Below are 23432 nucleotides of genomic sequence, written 5' to 3' on the forward strand. Positions count from 1 at the left end.
TCGCGATGTGCGTTATTCAGCTGCTCCGTGGTGAGCAGCAGCCTGCACAGCACGCTTAATATTACGAAATAGCCAAGGGACATGTGTGTGGCCTGCGATGAGCGAAGAGACAATGCAGCCGCTGTGCTTTTTGGACTAAACATGAATTACATGAGGTCCAATCGCAGCCTACCCACACCAGAGGAAAACGAAATAAATCTCAACCAAAAAATAACCATATCACAACTTTTCACGACTCTTTCATTACGGTCTTCCAGAACCGCGTGTGTTATGGGTTCCTGTTGGGATTTGTGCAGGGGATGGGAACGTCCTTGTGGGCACCTGTGGTACCTTCAGACACCTCAGTTCTTCCCGTTTCTCTCCGTTGAAGCATTTCTGCGGCAATGGTCCCCTCAGGCGTCACAGAACCCCAGAATGTCAGGGGTTGAAGGGCCCTGGAAAGCTCATCCAGTGCAATCCCCCCATGGAGCAGGAACACCCAGATGAGGTTACACAGGAAGGTGTCCAGGCGGGTTGGAATGTCTGCACAGAAGGAGACTCCACAACCCCCCTGGGCAGCCTGGGCCAGGCTCTGATACCCTCACCAGGAACAAGTTTCTTCTCATATTTAAGTGGAACCTCTTGTGTTCCAGTTTGCACCCATTGCCCCTTGTCCTACCATTGGTTGTCGCCGAGAAGAGCCTGGCTCCATCCTCCTGGCACTCACCCTTTATGTATTTATAAACATATTGATAACTATTAATGAGGTCAGCCCTCAGTCTCCTCCGAACTAAAGACCCCAACTCCCTCAGCCTTCCATCCGCAGGAACCAGCGCAGCCGCGAACACCTCCGCAGGGCCTCATGGTTGCCGCGCCCGCCCGCTCCGCCCGTCCGCGCATGCGCGGTGCGGCGCGCGGGTGCCGTAACGTTGGGCGGGGCCCGGGGGGCGTGGCCGCGGCGCCGCGCTCGGCGGAAGGAGGGAGGGAGGGCGGGAGGCGGCCCGGGGACTGCGGGCCCCTCAGCGGCGAGCGGGGATGAAGGACCGGCTGGCCGACCTTGCGAAGGTTCGGGCTCGGGGAGCGGGGGAGGTGGCGGGTGAGGCGAGGAGAAGAGCGGGGCGGGAGCGGACAAAGGCGGGGGGGCCGTTACCGCCGCCGGGGTTAACGGGGAGCGGCGGGCGGGCCGGCCGGGAGGGGCTGCGGGGCCGACGCCTGGGCCGGTCCTGGTGGCCGGAGGGCTCCGGTGTCCCCGTTCCCGGCCGGAGGGGGCGGTTTTCCCCAGGGACCTGTAGCCGAGCTCGGGCTGTTGCGATTTTTGTAGCTCGGCTTCCTCCAGCGCGTTCCGAGCGGTAACGTTTGGAACGACACACAAACTGGAGAACAGTTTTGTTTCCGAGCTGCCCGTGGGGCAGATTTATCCGCTGGGGAGCCGCTTGCCCAGTAATGCGTCAGTAAAACCGTCTGCAGCGCTGATTTTCTACATGTTTACAAAATGGTAGCTGGTTATGTTTATATGCTCCTTTCCTTTGCCTTATTTGTGCTTTGAAAACAGTGCCCTAAAAAGAAGGGAGAGCTGGAGGGAGGTGCCATCATGTGTCCTCAACAGGATATGGCTTAGTTAAAATAAAAGGATATTCATCTTTTTTTCTTTTCTTCTTTTTATTTCCTGAAAACAAATGGAAACAGAGAACACACAGGAGTCCTGTGGTGGTTCCAGGACTCCACATACATGTAGAAGTTGGCCCGTGTTGAGCTGAATGCTGGTTTAGGGCTTGTTCATCTCAAGTTCAGTTCTTGTGGGTCACAAAACACCCTTTGGAAGCTCCATCTCCAAATGATGGAGTTACCAGTCTCCTTGTCTTCCTCTCCAATAGGATGAACCAGCATCTGAAAAGTTTTTGCATTATTAGATTACAGTATGTTTACCAGGAAAGGTGTTTCAGAGTCGTGCCAAAGAAATGTATAATTTCTTTCGGGTTTCCTTATTCCAGTTTCCAATTTCTAAACGTGTTCGGGTAGTAGGAATATCTGCCAAGTTTCCGTGATGGTTCGCGCTTCCCAGAAAGAGGAAGCAGGAAACGCCGATCTGAATTGGCTTTTTAATTTCTAATGCTAAACAAGTAGACTTTATTCTGAGGGGAAGCGGCGCTGGACTGTTAGATGGCTTTTCAGCAGCGGCAAGAAGATGGCAACGATTGTGTAAAATATTCTCCGAGCCTTCAGTGCTTTGCCATTCACGGCTACAAGTCCATCTTAAAATGGCATTAAACCAGCTGTAGGATCTGTGTTCAGAGGCTCAGTTCAGTGTGTTCAGACAGTGTCAGGTATTAAAACCAGATGTCCTTGTAAAGGTCTGTTAATAAGACTAAACATTTTTGTTACTGTTGTTAAATCATTTGAGAAAGAGGTGAGCTGTAAACCTCTGCTTAAGTGTGAGGGTTCAGATCTGTGGTTTGGGGTGCATTGTCCATATGGGTCAAAAATTACCATCTTGTTATCTGCTGAAATGGATGCAGAGCTATCTATTGAAATGCATTTTTTATGCTAGATCAGTGAATCATTTTAAATATAGGCTTTTTATATTTCTTCCATTTTGGGTGTTACTGAGTGTTAGGTATAACCTTTGAAAAATGCAGTTACATATGATGGTAGTTGTTTTTTTAAACAAAGACCTGTAACTTCAACAGAACTGCTGTTTCTTAGGTATTCACTTATTGCCCCAAAAACTGTTTAGGAATGAGGGAAGAACCACAAAGTCTCCAAAGTTAAAATCGGTAGAATTGGGTGGTATGGAAACAAATGCAAAAGGATCCTTTTCAGAAAGAGGAAAACATGACTGAGTTCTGTTTTTCCTGAATTAACCTCTTGCATTAGTCTTTGTTCAAATGCAGAACTTAGCAAAGATGGGCTGTATGTTTTCTATGTCATAACAGCGTAAAATAAGTTATTGTAGGCGATTACCGTGGGATGTTCCTCTGGTTGTACAACAGTGCCACTAAATGTGTGTTAATGATTGAGCTGCCCAAGGGGCTGGACCGATCTCCCCTGTGTGAGCCCTCCGTGGCTGCTCAGGCAGGCAAGAATCCCTTGAAACACGGGTGCGCTGGAGAACTCTGGCACTCAGTAACCGCTCAGGACCGCTCTTGGGTCCGTTTGGGTAGGAGATAGTGATCAGTTGTTATCCTTACAGGCTGAGGACTCCACATGATTTGGATGAGCAAAAGCTAACCTTGATGGCAGTGTCAAGGGCAAGCAGTAGTCGTGGTTTTCCATTTCAGAGTATGTTGAGACATCCCAAACCAGCCTTATTTCTGCAATGTAAGGTATGGCTATTTCAGAAGTTTCATAAACCATCAGGAAAGCTGAGAAATTGTATTGTCTGAATAACTAGATTATGTCATATAAACAACCGTTGAGGGAGCTTGGTCTATTTTTGAAGTCTGTGAATGTTTATGGGGTTGTATGGCCCAGACTTTCAGTCGCAAGGTCAAGGTACGAGCTGCAAATAGACGTCATGTCATTAGATTGCTCTCGGCCTTGACGTGACTTTTTTTTATCAGATTTTTGTAATTCTGCTTGCACGGAGGAGGTAAGGCCTGGGAGGAGCTGTGTTTCTGCTAAACCCGATGACAAAAGTGAGTTCTTGGTTGAACTGTGTGCTCATCAAAAGAAGGTGCATCACTTCAGTTGAGGAGAGTTTACAGATCAGCTTATTTTGGATAAGTGGTGATTGAAGAACAAAGAAGAGAGGTTGGCAAGTCCTCAGCTGCCTTTCGAGTGCTGATGTTCAAGATAGATTGACCATAAATCCTTCAACAAATATTAGACAGCAGGTTGATCTGTCATTGGTGTTGCAACCCAATGTAAAGTGAGATGTGGAGCTGGCTCAGGGTGGGCGACCCGCAAACGGGACTGAGAGGAGTTTGGCATCTTTCCTGTGCTTCACGTTCACTCAGATGTTTAAGATTTTCCTCAGGTCTTCTGAGCCAGCTGAAAGCTGACATGCTCAATCTCTTAGCTGATACTATTTTTATTATTTTTAGTTCAGTTAACTAAATACTGGAAGTGGTTATAAACAATTAGAAAGATTATTCTTTGCTCAGTAAATGTAAGCAGACAGTGCTCTTTTATGTAGATAATCAAATTAAATGTCTTTAACGTGTAGCTCATTCTTAAATATTAACTTAGAGCTGGTAGCTTTGCGGTACTGCAGTCTCTGGTATGGATGAAGTTGGATAACTTCATTTGTGCTCAAACTTCCTTGCTTATTTGTATTAAGACTGTTAATTTATTACAATCTCTAAGGACAGATTCTTAATATTAAATAATGTTATTAATACTACTACTACTACTACTACTATTATTATTATTATTATTATTAATAATAATAATAATAATAATAAAGAACTCAGTATTAGAGTTCTAGCAATCATCTTCCCCAACTGGGTAACTACAAGAAGTGCTCAATGACACGCAGCATTATGATTGGCAATAACACCTACATTCCTTTATTTCAGATGGGCCATTACGGTTGCCCTGAGCATGAAAACCACATGATTTCTTAAAAAAATACTGTCCTGTGGCTTTATGCACCCTCTGAATTTGCAGGAAAGGAACTGTCCCAAAGTACAGGGAATAACTTTCCTGGGAGATTTGGGGCACTCTTAGCACATGTTGATGCACAGATTGTCATTGAGCGTAACCTTCTTTATTAGATTGTAGCGGAATTGCAAACTTATCACGCAAACAATACACATCTCACCTAATTTAGTAAAACCAGAAACAAAGGGCTTATTGGGTAATAGGATCAGGGTTTAGGAGCAGAAGGTGGGTGTTAGAAGATCCAAGGCAAAGGTGCTTGTAGGAGAAAAGGTGTTTTGAACATGAAAATCCCTTAATGTTACCTATCTTGTAGGGTTTTTTTTCTAGCAGATAAGCCATTTGCTTTACAGTAGAATAATATTTTGTTCTATATTTGATTTGATGCAGTTCAAACAGTGTGTGTTCTACAGAGGGAACCGGAAAGCATGGAACTCTTTGCCTTTATTGATGTGTGTTCATTCTGCATTTGCTTTGATAAAACGTGAATCTCAGTTGCTGTCAAATGGCTCTAATTTGCTGGCTGGCTGCAGTGCTCGCTGTGATTCGGGAACCGCTGCCTGTCACCCTGAGCCTCCGTCTCCTCGACTGCTGTTGGGAGAGTTCATCAATTACGTGCTGCATGTGTGGTTTAGTGCAGTGTAATTATGTCTAAATTGCTATGGAACAGCAGCCTCCAAACCCCCCAAGGGCAACACTAGGGAGCAGACGATAGCTTTTTGTCGTAGCTTGCATTAGCCGTTTAGCGTATGATTTGACAAGTCAGCGGTCAGCACCCCTTCTAGAGTTTCTTTGAGAGGGTTGGTTACTGTCTCAGTAAACCAAATATTATTTTCAGTTCATGTGGGTCTCACTGTGGAAATATCTTTACGCTGACATTGTTTGCGGAGGAGTCCCTGCCCCTGCGTTCACAACTCCGTGGTGCTCCGTGACTTTCCTTGACCTCCCTGCTTGTTTCCTTTTCAGTTAAAGTCCTCAGAAGAGGAAAACTTACTGGTTTTGACTTTGCAGCCTATTGATGAAGCAGTGCACGCAGTGCATGCAGTAGCAATGTGGAAGAAGTCGTCGTCGTTTCAGAGCAGGATCCTGAGCTTTGTGTCCTAGATCTGTTTTCTTGTCTTTTACAGTGTAAAGGAAACGAAGATGGGGAGACAGTTGTTGTTGAAAAAGACCATTTCATGGATGACTTTTTCCAACAGGTAAAGTTGCAGTTTTCACCACACCTTAAAGACTTAAAGCTTTCTTCCTGTGCCTTTTAATTTCTGTAATTAGGTTTAACAATTCAGCCACACACACCTCCCCAATAGTCTTTGCAATGGGATGTCAAATCAAATGTTGGTAATGTTTTGCGTATTTATTTCAGAGTATTTTCTGTCTTAACTGCATAGAAGTGTTTTTAACTCCCTGTCGACAAGGAATTATAACAGCTTACAGAATTTTAGTATTTTTTATTAAGAATAGTAGCACCTAAGTTTTTAGGTGTACAGATTATATTTGCTATTAAGAATACCCTTCTTTCTTACTTTAAAAAAAAGTGCATGCTGTTGAAATATCAGCATTTCTGCTGGGGTTTCTGTCAGCTACTTACAAATGTTGCAATGTAATATATTTTTTTTAATTACAAAATTATTTAAAAAAATGCCCTGAATTCCCCTAATATTCTCATTGTCGTATTTCTCTTCCTCTAGGTTGAGGAACTTAGAAATAATATAGCAAAAATAGCACAAAATGTGGAAGAAGTGAAGAAGCAGCACAGCATTATCCTGTCAGCACCAAACCCTGAAGGAAGTGAGTAGCACTTGTTGTTAGATTTCGGAAACGTGTGACTAGATATCAGGAAATATATTTGTTTGGTTGTTTTAGGTGTCTGTAGGAATAGAACTTCAGGTTTTCGGAATGCAAAATGTAACACAATTTAATTATTTAAATATTTATGTATTTTATATTTAGTTAGTATGTTCATTTGCTTACTTTTACCTTTTCAAAGTCTCGTAGGAGCCACCGTCTCTTTATCCTTCAGCACTAACGCTCCAGCCCCTGCAGCAGTGGCACTGAGACTTCCAGCCCTATTTGTCGAGGCTGTAACCCCACAGCTGGAAGTGCAGATGTGCTTCCTGAACAGACAACTCCCAAGTTTAGGGAACGTACCCACAAACGTGGAGCTTTCTCTGTTCTCCCCACTCAGTTCAAGGCGTGCCTGGGTTTGTGGGCAGGGTTCAAAGAAAAGGGAAGGAAAGATGCTGAGATATTTTGTGGAATGTTGCAATGCTGGCTTCATATTTATCTTCATGTTGATGAAGGCTGAACTTCGGATGTTAGTGTTTCTTTTTCCCCTATTTTCTTTCTTTATGGATGGACATATGTTTGCATTCCAACAGCACGGATCTAGTTAAGTTCCTCATGAATGTTCTGTGTAGCATTCTTCAAAAAATAGTGCATGGTAGAGTTAGGTTAATGAGAGTAAAAGCAATGAGTCCATGGTAAAAAACAGAACTAAAAAGATGTGAGGTAAATCTGTATTTTCACATGATAGACTTCAGTGAACTTTCATTTTGACCAGAAAAGGAATATTACCCTGGAAGAGCTGGATAGAGAAAAATCATGGAATATTTTATCACCTAGTTTAGTTGGTGATTTGCGAATAACATTTCCCAAGTGTAAGTGCCTGTAATAAGAAGCAGGAATCTGACAGTACACTGTTTAAAAAATTGTATTTAAAGTACTTAGGAGTATAATAACCTTTTTCTCTGCATGGTTGTATTGGATTCAGTTATGAGGTGGCAGGGTAGAGCTGTAGGTGTTGCTGGTTTACTGTTATCAATCATTAACAGTTCTAAAAACATCTTTTTCTTTTTTTAAAGGAACAAAGGAAGAACTTGAAGAATTAAATGAGGAAATCAAGAAGATTGCTAATAAAGTCCGAGCCAGGTTAAAGGGTAAGTTGTGAGGAGACACAAAACTACTGTCATTTGCAATGATTCAGGATGGCAGCAGTGGTACAAACTTGATGCATTGCAGCTGAACTTCTGAACTGTAAAAGCTATATTGTGTGTGGATATGTTGTATTGCACAGCTTTTTAAGAAAAGAACCACCTCTCTGCCAGCTACTTGATAGCCCATGTCAGTAAGAGCATTGTCTTCTCCGTCCCTCCTTGGTGAGCTTCACCGCTCAGAAATAGCAGGTGCCAGCACAGCCTGGCCTGTGGGACAGGACCAACAGCTCACGTGCTGCCAGCAATAACCCAGAAAATTACCATGCAAAGTCATTAATCTGTGTAGGAGTGTATTCTGCAACTGAAATGCTGAGTTTTGGGGATGATGTTTTGGAAGGAGATGAACTGCAAAAAGAGAGTCGCCATGGCATAACTGTCTACGCAGGGAATTGCTCTAGAGTGCTAATTTTGTTGGGCCTTTACCTTATGAGTGTATCTTAATAGTTTAGCATAGGTTTTGAAATATATTGAGTGTCATAATGTTACTATATTACAATTACTATATGCTGTTGTCCTTCCATAAACACTAGGGAATGGTGTTTATAGTTTTAGCTGTAAGAGCAGCCCATATTGTTAAATTTTGGAGTTTTTCCACAGTAGTGTGACTCTGTTTAGGATACTGAAGTACTTACTGTGGTTTAAGATCTGTACCAATTACCTAAATTATTTTAAATTTATATATATATATATCACTACCACCCCTCCCCTACCCCTGAAACGTTAAACGTGTCTGTGGGGAGCTTGAACATGAACAAAGCAATAATAGTATTTACAAAGTAACTGAGCCACACTATTAAGTTATACTGAATGTTGACTCATAATATTCTTGTAATTTTCTTAGCTATTGAACAAAGTTTCGATCAGGGTGAAAATGCTAATCGGACATCAGTGGACCTCAGGATAAGAAAAACACAGGTATGATCACTTAATAAATGTAAAGGAAGTAAAAGTATTCTAGTAAATCAGAGAATGAGTTTTGCTTTTCTGAAGTAGATTCAGAACTTCATGTTCTGTTATACTGGAACGTAAATACCTCTTGCAGTTGTTGTGCAGTAGTATTTACTGTATCAAAAAAAAAGTAAATGTTTTTGTTCCACGTTTTTAAATCCTCAAAACCAGCACTCTGTGTTAGCTCACAAGTTTGTGGAGGTCATGACGGAATACAACGAGACCCAAACCCTTTTTCGAGAGCGCAGCAAAGGTCGGATACAGAGACAATTGGAGATAAGTAAGTGACTTGAATACAGTTTTTTAAATTTTTATTGAAGGTGAATTGTGTTGTTACTGCATCACGCATCTTGGACATCTTCTTGAAGCACGTGAGGGAAAACAATTTTATCACATGGCATAAACTTCAGAACAGCTGTAAGAAAACAGAGAAAACTGAGTAGATCATTTAACAGAATCACAGAATTGACTGGGTTGGAAAAGACCTCAGAGATCATCAAGTCCAACCCTTGGTCCAACTCCAATCCAGTGACTAGATCTCAGTTTAAAAACCTCCAGGGCCGATGAGTCCAGCACCTCCCTGGGCAGCCATTCCAATGCCTGACCACTCTCTCTGCACAGAATTGCTTTCTAATCTCCAGCCTAAATTTCCCCTGGCAGAGTTGAAGCCCATGGCCCCTTGTCCTATTGCTGATGCCTGGGAGAAGAGACCAATCCCCATCTGGCTAGAACTGCCCTTCAGGTAGTTCTAGAGAGTGCTGAGCTCACCTCTAAGCCTCCTCTTCTCCAGACTAAACAAGCCCAGCTCCCTCAGCCTCTCCCCATAGGGCTTGTGTTCCAGTCCCTTCCCCAGTCTTGTTGCTCTTCTCTGGACCCGCTGCAGCACTTCAATCTCTTTCCTGACCTGAGGGGCCCAGAACTGAACACAGTACTCCAGGTGTGGCCTCCCCAATGCAGAGCACAGGGGAAGGATCACTGCCCTTGGCCTGCTGACCACACTATTTTCGATACAGGACAGGATCCCATTGGCCTTCTTGGCCACCTGGGCACACTGTTGGCTCATGTTGAGCTTCCTGTCCATTAGTCCCCCAGATCCCTTTCTGCCTGGCTGCTCTCCAGCCACTCTGTGCCCATCCTGGAGCGCTGCAGGGGGTTGTTGTGACCGAAGTGCAGGACCCGGCGCTTGGCCTTGTTGAACTTCATCCCATTGGAATCAGCCCATTTTTCCAGTCTCTCCAGATCCCTCTGCAGAGCCCTCCTGCCTTCCAGCAGGTCAACACTCCCTCCCAACCTGGTGTCATCAGCAAATTTGCTGGTGATGGTCTCAATCCCCTCATCTAAATCACCAAGAAAGATGTTAAACAGGGCTGGACCCAACACTGATCCCTGGGAGACACCACTAGTGACTGGGCGCCAGCTGGATGCGGCCCCTTTCACCAGCACTCTCTGGGCCCGGCCCTCCAGCCAGTTCTTAACTGTCCAACTGTCAGCACTTGTCCAAGCCATGGGCTACCATTTCTTTTATGGTGAATGTTTTATTTGAATTGCTATCCTTCTGCAAAGGTCAAATTTTATGTTCAGTGCTAAGTGATGTTATGTGAAGTGTCGTTTTTACTGTAGCTGGGAAGACCACCACTGATGAGGAGCTGGAAGAAATGCTAGAGAGTGGCAATCCTTCCATTTTCACTTCTGATGTACGTACTTCTGGTTCACTTGTGTCTCTTTCCTGTTGTGCTGCTTCTGCTATTTATAAGTGTACCAGCACATATTTATTTATGTCCGTATCTTTTTTCATTCTCCCGAAGATTATATCAGACTCTCAAATAACTAGGCAAGCTCTGAATGAAATTGAGTCGCGTCACAAGGATATTATGAAACTGGAATCCAGCATACGGGAGCTGCATGAAATGTTTATGGACATGGCAATGTTTGTGGAGACGCAGGTAAATGAACCAGTCCAAACACGTTTACGTAAGTGGGGTTTTTTCCTTTCCTCGTCTTCCTCTTTGAAGTATTCAGGAACAATTGCTTATATTCAGATAATACAGACTTAGTGGGTTCTGACTGTGATTAGAACATATGAAAGTTAATCACTAAAGGTTTTTTGCTTTGCTTTAGACAAATGTATCATCTAGATATACTCGCATGTGCTATGAATAACTAAGCATAGACTCACTTTCCCGTTGGCACACTTTATATGCTCTTGAGCATCCTTGTATCGCAATATGCTTGAACGTTCTGTGCGTGTGTAAGTAAGAACAACTCCCTCCTGCCCTGTGGGCCAATGTCTTGGGAACTGGGGATTCTCCCAGATGGGGAAGGGAATGCTGGGGTGAAACAGAATGTGCGTTACTGAGGGTGTGTGCAACCTGCACGTGATACAGAGGTGTGACCACTGTTAGAACGACCTGAACGTAAAGGGATTGACAAGCCGTTCAATATTCATAAGCTTTGTCTTGACATGGATGTAAAGTCAGTCTGTTTGTAGTCATTGCATACTAGTTATCTAACAAATATCTTTAACTTCCATCCCTAAAACACTTTGACTTATGCAGGAAAGTGGAAGGAATAATGTTCAGGAGAGAAACTTCCCTGAAAAGGCCTATTTTATTAACTAGGTTTTGTTTTAGAAGTCCTTTGTTGCTTTGATATTAAATACGTAGCCAAAGCAAATTAGTAGCAGTTCTTTTTTGAATAAGAAATGAACAAGTTACTTGTGCATCATTCTTTAATGCTTTGCTGTTTACTGCTGCTGATTATTTCTTCTGATGGACAGAAACACAGGTAATACTTCCTGTAATTTCTCACCAATCCTCCATTTCATTACCAAATTTCATTCATCATAATTAATTTTAATTTCTTCTGAATTGACATTCAAAAGCTCCTCAGACCTGAGGGTTTTGAAGTTGCTACTATGTGTGTTTTCTTAGATAACCGTTAAACCTTGTGTGGACATAGTCAAGATCCTTTCCCATTCCCTGGCGCATCAGGGGTTTCCGATCTCTTTGCTATGTTGGGTTTGATTTTGGCTGTTACACACACCTCATGTTCACAGGTGTGTTTGCAGCTGCTCAGTGTTTGTTCCTGCAAAAGGGAGGAATGTGCCTGCCCTGTGTGTTCCCTGGTCGGTTATAACGTTGAGCCCTTCCTTCCCCTTCCCTTTTGCCTCCACACATCAGAGCAGAAAACATGTCACTGAGAACTACGTGATTCACTTGCTTAAACCGATAGTGATGTCCTATAGCCTTTCTTCTCATGGGTTCACTAAACAAGGATCCATGGATTCCAATAATAAAATCTTTTCTTCTGCATTTCATTTTAAGGGTGAAATGATCAACAACATAGAAAAGAACGTGATGAATGCGTCAGATTATGTGGAACATGCAAAAGAGGAGACGAAAAAGGCAGTTAAATACCAAAGCAAAGCGCGAAGGGTATGCTCAGTCTATTAACTTAGCACAGCATGGAGAGACCTGCAATTGTCGTTGATTTTGTTGTTGTTGTGTTCAATCCTTCAAGGTAGAATTAATGTCTGCATTTTACTTGTAGTTGTGATACTTAAAATTAGATTATAAAACATTATAATTTCGTTATAGATTAGTGCATGGCAGTGAAAGATTTTTACAGACAAACAAAACCATAATCTGGAGGAAATCGGAACATTTCCAATGTGAATTAACTTGTTAGAGTTAATATTAAAAATTGTTATTACTGGTAGAAGAGAGAAGCGTCTTGTACTATAGAACCAGATGAGCAATTCATGCGCAGCTCAGGCCGTGTTCTCAATTTTCCGATTAAAAAGCTGTCATTTGCAGAGTGTAAAAAAAGCCCCAAAGAAGAAGTAATGTTTTATGCTAGTAGATAAACCCACATGTTCTTCTTACCGTCTTTGATAACTATCTAGATATTAATCACACCAGATTACTTGTAAACACTTTAAAGATGTTTATTCTTATGCATGCATAAATTTATCTCAATTTGAGAATACTGCTTGCTTAAATAAGAGTGGATCTAAAAGCTAAAATTTGAAAATAAATGCAAATCGTAATGTGTTTGATGTTAAAATAATAATGCCTTGTTTTTTGACAGAAAATGTGGATAATTATCATAGTGTCATTGGTGTTGATTGCCATAATTGCTCTAATTATCGGTTTGTCTGTTGGTGTTCGGTGATGCTTGGATAACCCCGCATGCATGACTTCTGCCGGGGGGCAGTAAGTAACTAATGCACTAATTTTGCTCTCGTTTGGCTCTTGTGGCTCGTGTTGTGCTGACCCCGTGCTCAGAGCTGGGGAGGCCTGAGCTGCAGCGCCCCGACTTTTCTTTCTCTGTGGATTGGAAACGTTCTTTGCATGCTGGCATGGAAATGTGACATCTAGTGGTAACCGCTGCATGTCACCTAGATGTCCCCTAAGTGTGACATCTAGTGGTAACCGCTGCATTTCCAGAATGCGGCACTGCAGGGGACTCCTCAACACAGACGGGAATCAGGCCAGGAAATCCAATCACTGTCTCGCAGTACTTCTAATGTTTTTTATTCTGAAAGTTGACATCAGCAAATGATCTGCACTGAGATGTGGCATCCTAGTTACACTTGGAACTTTATCAAACTCAGGTTTCTATGGTTTTAAGTAGAACGTTCACAAAGTGGATGTCTGCAGCCATGGAGCTCGCTGGTATTCCTTGCAGGGCATCCCAAAATTCCTTACTTCAAAGCTCTTCATGACTAGTAGACTGAGTGAAACGGTGGGAAATAACCGTGTATTTGTAGAAGGAAGTCTGGTCTCTTTGGATGTGAAGCGCTATGAGCAGTCTGTCACTTCCCACAGCTCATCAGGAACTCAGTTTTCTGTACTAACACTCTTTTAACATCAAAGTTTTTAGTTTTGATATTACAGTTTCTTCTCCGCTTCAGTTTGTGGGCAGATAACAGGATTTAGTGTATCATTGCTTATAGTCAGAAAAACCTGACCCAGTGTCAGACTTTGATGCGTTTCCATGGAACACATCTCTTTTTTTTGGTTGTTTTTCCTTGCAGCTCTCCTGAGCTCTTACCCACACAATGATTTTACTGATGTTTTCTTAAATTCCACTAAGTGTGCAATAGGAAAGGTTTGAGCAGGCTGCAAATATTTATCCGAGAGGGTGGCAGTAGGGAGCGTCACTGTTCTCAGGCTTGACCTTGATAAGTAAGTGCTCACTGTCGCATCTGTTTTTCTGCATAATGATATTTACAGAAGTTGAGGATGAGTGATAACAATTATTCTGTGAAATAGAGAAATGTTACACAGCTCTGTCTTGTAACTATGGCAACATGTATGTTAGAAAAGCCAGCCTAACAATGGGAAATCATAGCAGTTGTTCTTTAGAAAGAAAATCCAAACGCAGATTAGATATAACTACTATTAATTAATTTTCTGTGGCTATGCTTGTATCAAGAGTTCTGTATCTGCCAGGTATTCCAGTCTCAACTGTTCTCTCTTTTTTGCAGAAATTGATGTTCATAATTATCTGTGTAACTGTGTTGCTTCTGATTCTTGGCATTATCCTGGCGACAACCCTGGCGTAGCACATTCCAGGAGGCGCGAGCTCAGGAAAACCAGCCCTTCTATACCAGCCCATGCCTTACCCTGCTCCCAGCCCTTCAGCACCAGCCCGTGCCTTCCCCTGCTCCGTGCTGATCAGCACCAGCCCGTGCCTTCCCCTGCTCCATGCTGATCAGCACCTTGCTGATGGTTACAGATTCAAACAAAAATCACTCGTCATGTTTACTGGTAAACGAAGATCAGAATGTATTAGGATACGGATGGATTCTTATCATAAACTCTACCTTTGTAGGACTGAAACTTGCTCTTAAATTGTTTTGAACTAAAGTACCATAGGATTTGTTTTCATCTCAGTGTTACAAACAGTTGCAATAGGGAGCTGAGAGTCTGAGTTTGGACTGTTGGGCTTTTTTTTCCTCTTGCTAATAGAATTCTAATCACGAATTTTAGTACCTTACCAGTGCTGCTTTTGTAGCACCCTTATGAACATTTTTATGAGACGCAGCCTTGTCTTTAAGTGTATTAATTATTTAGTCACCTTAACCTATATAAGCTTTATACTTTAAAATATTTTTCTTCAACAAGTGCTAAAATATTTTATCCTAAAAAGACTACTTATTTAACTGCCTATTGCCTTACACTTGAGAAGACAAAGAAAAGGTTTATTACACTCTCCAGGTTTTATTCTATTTTATTTTTCAAAGTGACTAAGGTAAATTGCTTGAAATATTTCCTTGCCTTATAATAAAAAAACAGTGGCAACATTTCTGGTAACAGAAGGCAGTAATGAAGCACACTGAATTGGAATTTGATCAGATCATTTGACACGTAATCCTCGTGCGAAGGAACCTGCTGGATCAATTTAGCCGTATTGTTTGTGTGAATAGGAGGGAAATCACACTTTATAGAGCCAAGTCAAGATTGCTTATTCAGAGCTCCTGATGTTGGGGTGTGAATAGAGCACGTAGGGACAAACTCCCACAGAAGAGTCTGAAACGCAAGGCAAACTAAGACACTGATTTGTTATGGGATTTGTGTTGTGTAACATAGATGAAGTGTTTTAGGATATCCAGATGTGATGCCAGCTTGCCAGGCGCGAAAGGCTTAAATGTAACCAAATAACTGCATTTAATGTTAAAGGTTATTTTTGTATTTTTTTTTGTGTAAAATATTTGTAACTTGAATTTTTGACTTCTCATGGTTTAACGATATGCATGTAGATATGTAGATATATTTACACTCTAAGAAAACGAGAGGAAAGTATAATGTGTGCCTTTTTAAACACGGTCGATGTTTCCAAATACTCGCCTATAATGTTAACCACAATAACTTGGTCCTCAAAGTTTAGAATTCCGAAACCGATGTGTTGTTTCAAGTGGCTGAGATCAAAGTCGCTCAGTTGACTTCATGAAATTCAGCGAAGTTTACAATGTCTGTTGTATGCATGAATATTCCTGCTTTGCTCTCCAGATACACTGTGAATGTGCTGGAGCTCTTCAGATCTCAAACATAGTCAAAAAAGAAAGAAAACCTTCTTTTTGGTCTTTTTCAAGTCAGACAGGAAGAAGTCACTTGAAAAATGTTGGCTTCATTATGAACAAATTCCTTTACCTCTAATCCAGAGCACTCGCCGTCGTTTGTGGGGAGGTTTACATGCAAAGCGAGGAGTGATTGGTTCCCTTAGTGCTCATTCTAGGTAAAATATATCTTTTATTCTATAGTTTTTTAGCTTTTTATCAGTAAATATTATTTATACAGACACATAAATTAGATTGAGGGGGAAAGAACCAGTTCTGCTGTTTAACAGCTGGTGACCTAAAGTGACCCCCACAATCCCATCATGTTGAATTTTGTTATTTATAATGAAATAATTTGCCCATCAAGACCAGAAATTGGAACAGGCCAATCCCTGCGTTTTACTTGTTGTTCTACAGCTGCCTCAACGAGTTTGTTTTAAAACAAACCTCTTTGTTCTGTTCATATTGGAGGGGAGTAAATCTCTAACCTATGCACTAATAAATTGATCTAAGCAAGTATCTTGTGACTGTTTTTGTATCCGTGACGTTATTGTGACCTGGGTGAGTGTTTCCATTAAGGGTCTGAATATCCCAAGGCTGCTGTTTGCAGTGACCTGTCAAACAACTGATAGCTGGGTCTGTGTACTTCCCAAAACCTTCTCTCCAATAATGTGTAGAGATTATCGAAGTAGCTGTAGAGATAATTACGAAAGCATTAATGGGATCTATTAATTTAAAGTATGCCTGTGGAATTTTGCTTTACTATTAAACTTGAGTATGGGAATTATTTTTGTGAATAAAGCTATTCATGTCTACTCAACCATTCCTCATAGAAGTGCATCTATCATGGCGCAGAATTGCAATAGCTGCTTGTTCCCCAAATCTGGAGTGGGCTCAGAGTTCGGGTGTACAGGCGGTCGCTGGAGCCGATGTTTAAATTCAGGTTAGACTGATGTTTAAATTCAGGTTAGACTGATGTTCCGACAGCATCTTCCTCCCCCAGTTTTTTGGAGAATCTTGAGGGAAGAGCGCCCAAGTTCTCATTTGTTTTGGTACAGAAATGAACGGTGGTTGTGACGTTGAGCACAAGGATGTTTGGAGCTGGTGGCGAAGCACTTGGCAATTGGGTGGCTAATGATGAACTGGGAGATAATGGAGTGATTATGCTTAGTGAGATTTGTGGTATTGGGGAAATTGGATAGGAGCGGGAATGTTGCACTTCACAATCAATAAGGTGAGTTTGTCCGTAAAGGCAAACCAAGGAACTAAGGAATTAGGGCAGGGAAAATGTGAAGCGGTTGTTCCTAGAAAGATGAATACAACCTGGGTGATCCGTAAGTGCAGGAATCTGCTACTTCTCACCTGTGCAAAAAGCACCAAATATGGACCTGGATTAATTCAATAGAATGAACCAAAGCTGTTCCAAAAAAAACAAGGTGTCTTTATTCTGCTTCTCCTCGTGGTGTAAAACACAGAGCAGACGCTGCCGGCACTGCGGGGTTTGTTTAGTGGAGCGCTACGTGAGTTTTGGTGGATACAAACCTGATAAATAACATTTAGAAGACGAAATGAGGGAACTGCTGCCTATGAGGATGTTTTTCTGTATAAAAATAACATTATTTAAAAACCAAAACACCCTTCCACGCAGCCGTGATTAATGCGGTTGGGAGAGAACGCTTTGGATGGGGGCTGTTGGTTTTGTTGCCTTTTCTTTTTGGCGGAGGGGTTAAGGTCTTATGTTACCGCTGTTAAATTTGCTGTGATGTGTTCATGGGGCTCGTATGCGGCTCCTGGGAGCAGCCGCGGGTTTCAGCTGCGCCCGCGTTGCTGTGTCCGCACCCACCGCGCACTCCCGGCCCCCCCAGCGCCGCCCGGGAGCCCGTGGGACAGAAACAGCCTTTGCAAGCACTTGGAACTGGGTTCTGAAGAATAAAAGTACTTCTGCAATAAAGGTTTTTACAAAGGGAGTTCCATAGAAATGGTAAGTAAATAGGAAATCATTCTGGTTATGTATTGTAAAGAATGGTTGCTGTGATTTGCTGCATTTTTTTTCCTTTTAATGGGCTAATGCCTCCGATTGGCATGGAAATTAGTTGGGTTGCTTATGGTTAAAAGGAAGGACCAATTTGCATGCAGGTGAATGAAAATTCAATTTGAATTCAGTGTTGGTCCCTTTCACCTGCATCTTTTACAGGGTGATGGTTTGACTTGCTTAGAAATCTGTATATCCAGCTTGACAGTGCAGGAAAGACTGGAGAGAGAATTAGATGCATTTCCCCTATACTGTTCACTTTTTTTCCTTAAAAAACCAAAATAGGGTTTAGAAATTTCTGGGATTCATTTTTTCCAGTTTTTTTTATGGTGATTCATTTTTGCCTAGGAACATCTTTAGGACAGCCTTCTGAATTTTGCAATAATCCAATCTATTTAGTGCTTCTCACTTCAATCTCTATACATCACAGCATTGTGCCAGGGCCCATCTCCATCTAGTCATGCACATTTATCTAATGTTAGCTTTCTAGCCTCAAAAAAAATGTTTATGTAATGTCAATTGACTTAAATAACTTCAGTCTCTCCAGGTTGCCTGGTTGAACTTAAATGCCCTAAAACTTCAAATATCTCATGGTATTTGTAGCGAAGAAAAGTGCCAATATGTAAGTTTAGTTAAGGGCGGTCATCCGTGATGTAGACTAATCTTGGTTCTATCCACGTTGCTGTCAACCAGCTTTAAATGGATAAATAGAGACCGAACTGCAGCAGAAAGCAATCTGAAGAAATAAATACATACATTAAAAAGGTAGGAAAAAAAAAAAAGGCTTTAAACCTTTTGAAAATTTGCAAAACAAGTATCAAAACACGGTGGGTTTCAATCCATTTGTACACGCACACGTTGCGTTCCAGCTCGCGCGCTTGCTCTGCTGCCGATCGCCCCTTTTGGCAAATGATTCAGAGCAGCGTTAGTGCGCGGGATCTCAGAGGAGAATAAAAGCCAGTGTGCTGAGAACTAATGAAGTAATTATCTAAAGCATTATTTACAGTGATTATTTAGAAGATAATGAGACCCTTTAATTATGTTTGTTCTGCATAGCTAGCCTTTCAATAATTCAGAGTATCGCTGTACAATTTCCTCTACGTTCACTTCGCACATTTTTGTGCAGAAAAATGTCCCAGCGGGTTGTAAAGCACAAGTTTGTGCATCTCTGGGCATCACCTGCTCGCTGGGGTGGGAACAGGAGGCATTTGAAGCCGCTTCGATGGCATGTGGAGCAAAATAAATTACGGGTCAAATAAGCTGAGCCTTAATGGCATTATAGGAGCACTACTCAAGTATTAACACAGTGTGGTAAGGTTTTTATTAGCGTTTATCTTATTGGCGGTGAAGCTTGACTCGCAGTTTATTTTCATTTGGGGAATCACGAGAGTTTTGTTTCAAACGTACGTTTTTTCAAAGAGCCTTATTTGTGTATCAGGAATTAAGAGCATCGTTAGCATTTTGGTAGCTAATGTCGCCAGTACGCAGTTAAATAGGAGGGAAGGCTGCAAGTAAATATGAATAAAGAGACAGCTAAGTGAGCTTCTGAAATACCTGTAATGTAAAACGAGCTGCTGCAACCCGGTCTCATTGCTGGGCTGTGTGTGTGCTGAAGGGGAGACTTCTCATTGAAATTCAGAGCAACGCTCCCATGAGCTTCAAAGGGCCTCGGCTCAGGCCTACCTGTGAAGCAGAATTAAACCTGCCATTCCCGAGACCAATAATTCGTGCATTAATCTATTGTGCCAGCAAGCACAATCCTAATTTAAATGGGCTGATTCCCCCAACAGAAAGCGCTTTTTCTGCCCCTCTGAGGTGCGTAACACAAGCACAGGCTGGGCGCCAGGAAGGGTGTTCGCACCACCGTTAAACAAGCAATCCAGATTAGCCAGCTCGCATCTTCAGGATGAATCTTTTAATTAGTATCCTGTAGACAGCAGCTGATCAGAAGCTCTTTGTGGGGCTTGGTGGGAGCACTCACGCTGCCGATTGAATTCCTGTTTACAAATGGTGCAAGAATAACTTCTCTTAATGTGCATTTTAGGTGTTGCTTAAATATAAGGGTCATAAGTGGGGCTCCATGGCTCAGTGGCTTGGTGCCTGACCCATGATTTTACATGAGGGAAGGGATTGGTTCTGTACTCAATTTCTAGAGTGTGTAGCCAGGAAAGAGCCCTTGTTTCTTTCTTCTGTTTCAAGTCTCAGTTCCCCATGCACTTTATATTTTATTGTTGGATATGTTTTCACAATTAAAGAACGCCGGGTTTCAAAACTCAGTGGGCTTTGTCTGGTTTAGATGATGTTTGCAGAAATACTTTCCTTCTAATCATTTTTAAATGGGGTTTTAAATAGTCTTTTGCAAAACGCTGTTGAGACCGAGCAGTCCGTGTGTTCCCTGTGGTGGAAGCTCAATACCAGCTCCTCGCATAGAAACACATCCCGCCTGATCCGCGGCTGTGGCTGGTGCTCTCGTCCCTCTTGAGCTCCTTTGCAATGGAGGAGGGACGCGATGCTCCCTACTGAGATTTCTCCTGAAACCTGTTCCAGGCTTTTTCATGTCAGATTGGGTCACTGTGCCTGCAGTTTGGAACAAAACGGGGAGGTAAATGGATGCACAGCATTTTGTTTTGCCTGATGTTATTCATTCAGATTGCTGGCCTAAGAAAATGTTATTTAGCTCTGTTCCAATTCCGGATGGGAGGAGAATGACTCCTTTTCTCATAGCACTGCAGCTCTAAGATTCGCTCTGTCTCTGATTGTGCCTTCAGCTGGCACACGGTGCCTTGTAGGGACATTATACTCAGCGGTTACAAATACCAAACTAAGAACAGCCTATTATTACTGGATATGAACCACTTCACCGTTTCCATTGGGTGGAGAATCTCCAGGTGCTGACAGGAAGGGACTCGCTCTCCAAAAAGAACCACACGGTGCTGCAGCTTTTAATGAGTTCAACCTGTTATCTCGCAGTATCTACCCAGCACCTGGGAGGCTGTCCTGCCAAAGCGCTGCTTCCACGGTTCCAAAGCACTTCGGCTGCTCATCTGCAATAGAAGTCCTTGGGGAAAAAGGGAAACTTGGGGCCACGCGTCCTTCTGTGAGTCAATATCTTGGGAGTCGTTGAAAAGCCGTGTTAGGAGAAAACAAAGGGCAGTTTTCTTCGCAGGCCTGTCAGGATGCTCACTCAGCACCTCCAAAGTTTGACTTAAAGATGCATTAATGTTTTGAAAGGGAAGGAGGGAACAAAGGCCTATAGAAATGAAATATCCAAGTATCACGTCTGATACCTTGAAGGTGTCACTGGCGAAACGGTGCTGGCTGGCTTGATGAAAAGTCACAAGCCCTGTAAGGCAATTGAGGCTCCTCTCTAAAGTCGGGATGCTCTCAAGCACTTTCCCTCTCTTCTAGAAGGCCGGACTGGATTCCCGCAGGGCAAATCAATCAGTAGCGAAAGCAGATAAACCCTTGACTAAAGGACAAGAGGAAGACAAAGTGGTGAGTAACCATTTCCAGCCCAGGACAGGGCAAAATTGTCTGCAGACTTGCCTGAGTTTGTTGTGGGGTTTTTCTTTTGGTTTCGTTTGGTTGTTGTTGTTATAAGCAAATGTTTAAAATAAGCATTTTTTTAAAAATTGTTATATAAAGGAACTACGTAAAGCCACATTAGAATAAGATTTATATTGTAGGATATGCATTCATTGTTAAAATAACCATAGCTCCTTTTCATGTTTCCCACATAAAAGTTGCTGCTTCCTATGCTGCCTACCAAGCGCTACATTTATTTTTAAATAAACTAATGTGCATGCGTAGAAGAGCAGATTTAGTCTGCTCCTACAACAGAAAGCCACTTCTCACCATGCATTTACACAGTTCCTCAAGAGTTACTGATGGCAAGATTTAAAAAGCAGTTCACCTGAAATGAGGTTCGGAGCTGTTAGAAGAAGTAGAGCGAGTTTCCACAGCAGCCCGTCAATAGTGGTTAGCAGAATACTGCGCGGTGGGTGTTTCCGAACTGCAGTGTGGATTTCGGAGGCTAATTTTAGGTCACAGTCACCCTGCCCTGTGCCCGAAGGCTGATCCCAGGACAGGCCGGACAAACGGCCGCAAGCAGGACAGCTGCGCACACTTGGCTCCGAAGCTATTTATAAGGCTTTTGTCAGAGTTCCCATTTGTGCAGTGTCCCCCAGTGTATTTTTGTGTCTGATTTTTCTTCCAACATGAAGCACATAAAACCGTGGTATAAATCAGTTCTAAAAAGAAAACACATAAAATCACAGGATGATAAAATTCAGCAATTTTTAATAACAGCTGGTGTAGTTTTTTTAAACCCTAGAAATAAGAGAAATCACTGCAAACTTCAAGTGAGTTTGAAGAAAACAAAGGTAAAGTCTTTACATTTCCCTGTAATCCAACTGGGTTCACATATCCTTATACAAGAGTTGGTTTTAGATGGTATATTTGCTCTCCGTGTTTTCTCTCATCTAAATGGGTTCGTTGCTAAGCTATAGGCAGCATGTGCTGTGCAGAATGACTCACAGGCTGGTAGGTCAGGATGCTTTTCTTGGGTTTCGGTTGAGCGTTCTTTTTATCCTACACAGATATAAATAAGTGCCCTCGTTGACTTCTCTATCGTTTAGTACTAGGAAAGGAAATGCGAAATTATTTTAATTGCATTAAAATATGTTTTCCGTGATTAAAGAGGAGCTGCTTCATTGCCATCTGTTATAGCTTTAAAAGTTCTGTTCTTACATACTGAAGTACGTAGCACCACAACACAATATAGTAACTTGTGAAAGAAAAATAAAAACTGGAGAATTTCTGTAAAATAGTGGTTATTTAAAGAAAAAATTAATATGTCACGTTCTTATTAAAATGAATTATTTTATTGCAGTTTGAGAGAAACCTGAGAGCCCCAAGAGGAGGCAGCGAGGTTTCCCAGACCTCGCTGGTTTGGGAATGAGAGCTTAGAAGGGGAAATGGTTTTCCCGTTTCTTCCTCTGCTCTTGGGGGGTGAGACAGGAACAGAGGGAAAACGAAGGTGTGAGCAAGGCCGGGCAATGGAAGGTCCCGTTGGGCAAAGCTTCACTATCGCTGCTCCTCAGGGTGGTGGCTGGGGGTGTTGGTGGCTCCTGGTGGCATCAGCACCATGTCCCCCGTGCCCTCCCACCACTGCTCACATCCAGCTGTGCTCACATCCAGCTGTGCTCACTCCATCTGCATCAGGTTCCAGCCAGGAGCTCGTTCAGTTTTGCTTCTATTTCAATCTGGTTGTGTTACCCAGGGACAGTGGTGAACTAAACTAAGGGTGTCCATACTCATTTGCTGTACCAGCTGGGTTTATAGACATGATCTCATTCAGGGCCCAGCAATGACTTGTTTTGTTTGTTTAAACATCTAATCACATCAAAAGTCTTTATTCCGCATGCAGTAAGTTTCTTTGCGTGTAGCCCCCTGTGCTCTTCCCCCTCGAGTAGGTTGGTATTTGTTGTGTATATATTTGCTGCCCCTCCAGTTTCAGTGTGTCCCCAGATGTGGTGGGTTCCCACCAGTGGGATGTCAGATGAAAACAGGAACAAATCAGAGAATAAGGGAAAGGGGACACTGGTTTAATTTTTCAGGAAAGACTTGCAGGTTGTTCACATCACCCCGGCCCATAGCAGAGGTCACCAGAGCTGAATCAGTGGCAGATGGTCGGTGTCTGTGGCACGAGCAGTTCTGGTGGCCACCTCTGCTTCACACCGACTGCACAACAGCTACAGAAAAGGTTGATTTTCAATTCCAAGCAGTTATGTGCTATATTAGCATGAATTCACTGTTT

The 23432-nt window shown here is 42.5% G+C and overlaps 1 protein-coding gene across 3 annotated transcripts; it reads left to right on the top strand.

Annotated features, from left to right (window-relative positions):
- Window positions 1–969: 969 nt before the first annotated feature.
- STX2 (syntaxin 2) lies at window positions 970–16101 on the top strand. Of its 3 annotated transcripts, XR_013922967.1 has the most exons (12): window positions 970–1044; window positions 5706–5777; window positions 6267–6366; window positions 7440–7514; window positions 8413–8486; window positions 8691–8799; window positions 10140–10213; window positions 10325–10462; window positions 11843–11953; window positions 12609–12733; window positions 14011–14293; window positions 15623–16101. XR_013922967.1 is itself a non-coding variant. In XM_080355231.1 (11 exons), exons 1-10 carry the CDS (start codon window positions 1015–1017, stop codon window positions 12690–12692), a joined length of 867 nt encoding a protein of 288 aa, XP_080211357.1. In that variant the 5' UTR covers window positions 970–1014; the 3' UTR covers window positions 12693–12733; window positions 14011–16101. The 3 variants fall into 3 exon arrangements, 2 of the variants coding, with proteins under 2 accessions (XP_080211357.1, XP_080211358.1); XM_080355231.1 differs by having other exon boundaries at window positions 14011–16101; XM_080355232.1 differs by lacking the exon at window positions 12609–12733 and having other exon boundaries at window positions 14011–16101.
- The last annotated feature ends 7331 nt before the right edge of the window (window positions 16102–23432 follow it).

The sequence above is a fragment of the Nesoenas mayeri genome (assembly GCF_963082525.1).
Source record: "Nesoenas mayeri genome assembly, chromosome: 17".
NCBI classification, from domain to species: domain Eukaryota; kingdom Metazoa; phylum Chordata; class Aves; order Columbiformes; family Columbidae; genus Nesoenas; species Nesoenas mayeri.

Excerpts from the sequence above, each read along its gene's own strand:
- STX2 (XM_080355231.1), top strand. The coding sequence starts at position 1,015 with ATGAAGGACCGGCTGGCCGACCTTGCGAAG. Across the intron at positions 1,045-5,705 it reads GGCTGGCCGACCTTGCGAAG|TGTAAAGGAAACGAAGATGG; the intron begins GTTCGGGCTCGG and ends TGTCTTTTACAG. Across the intron at positions 8,487-8,690 it reads TCAGGATAAGAAAAACACAG|CACTCTGTGTTAGCTCACAA; the intron begins GTATGATCACTT and ends CCTCAAAACCAG.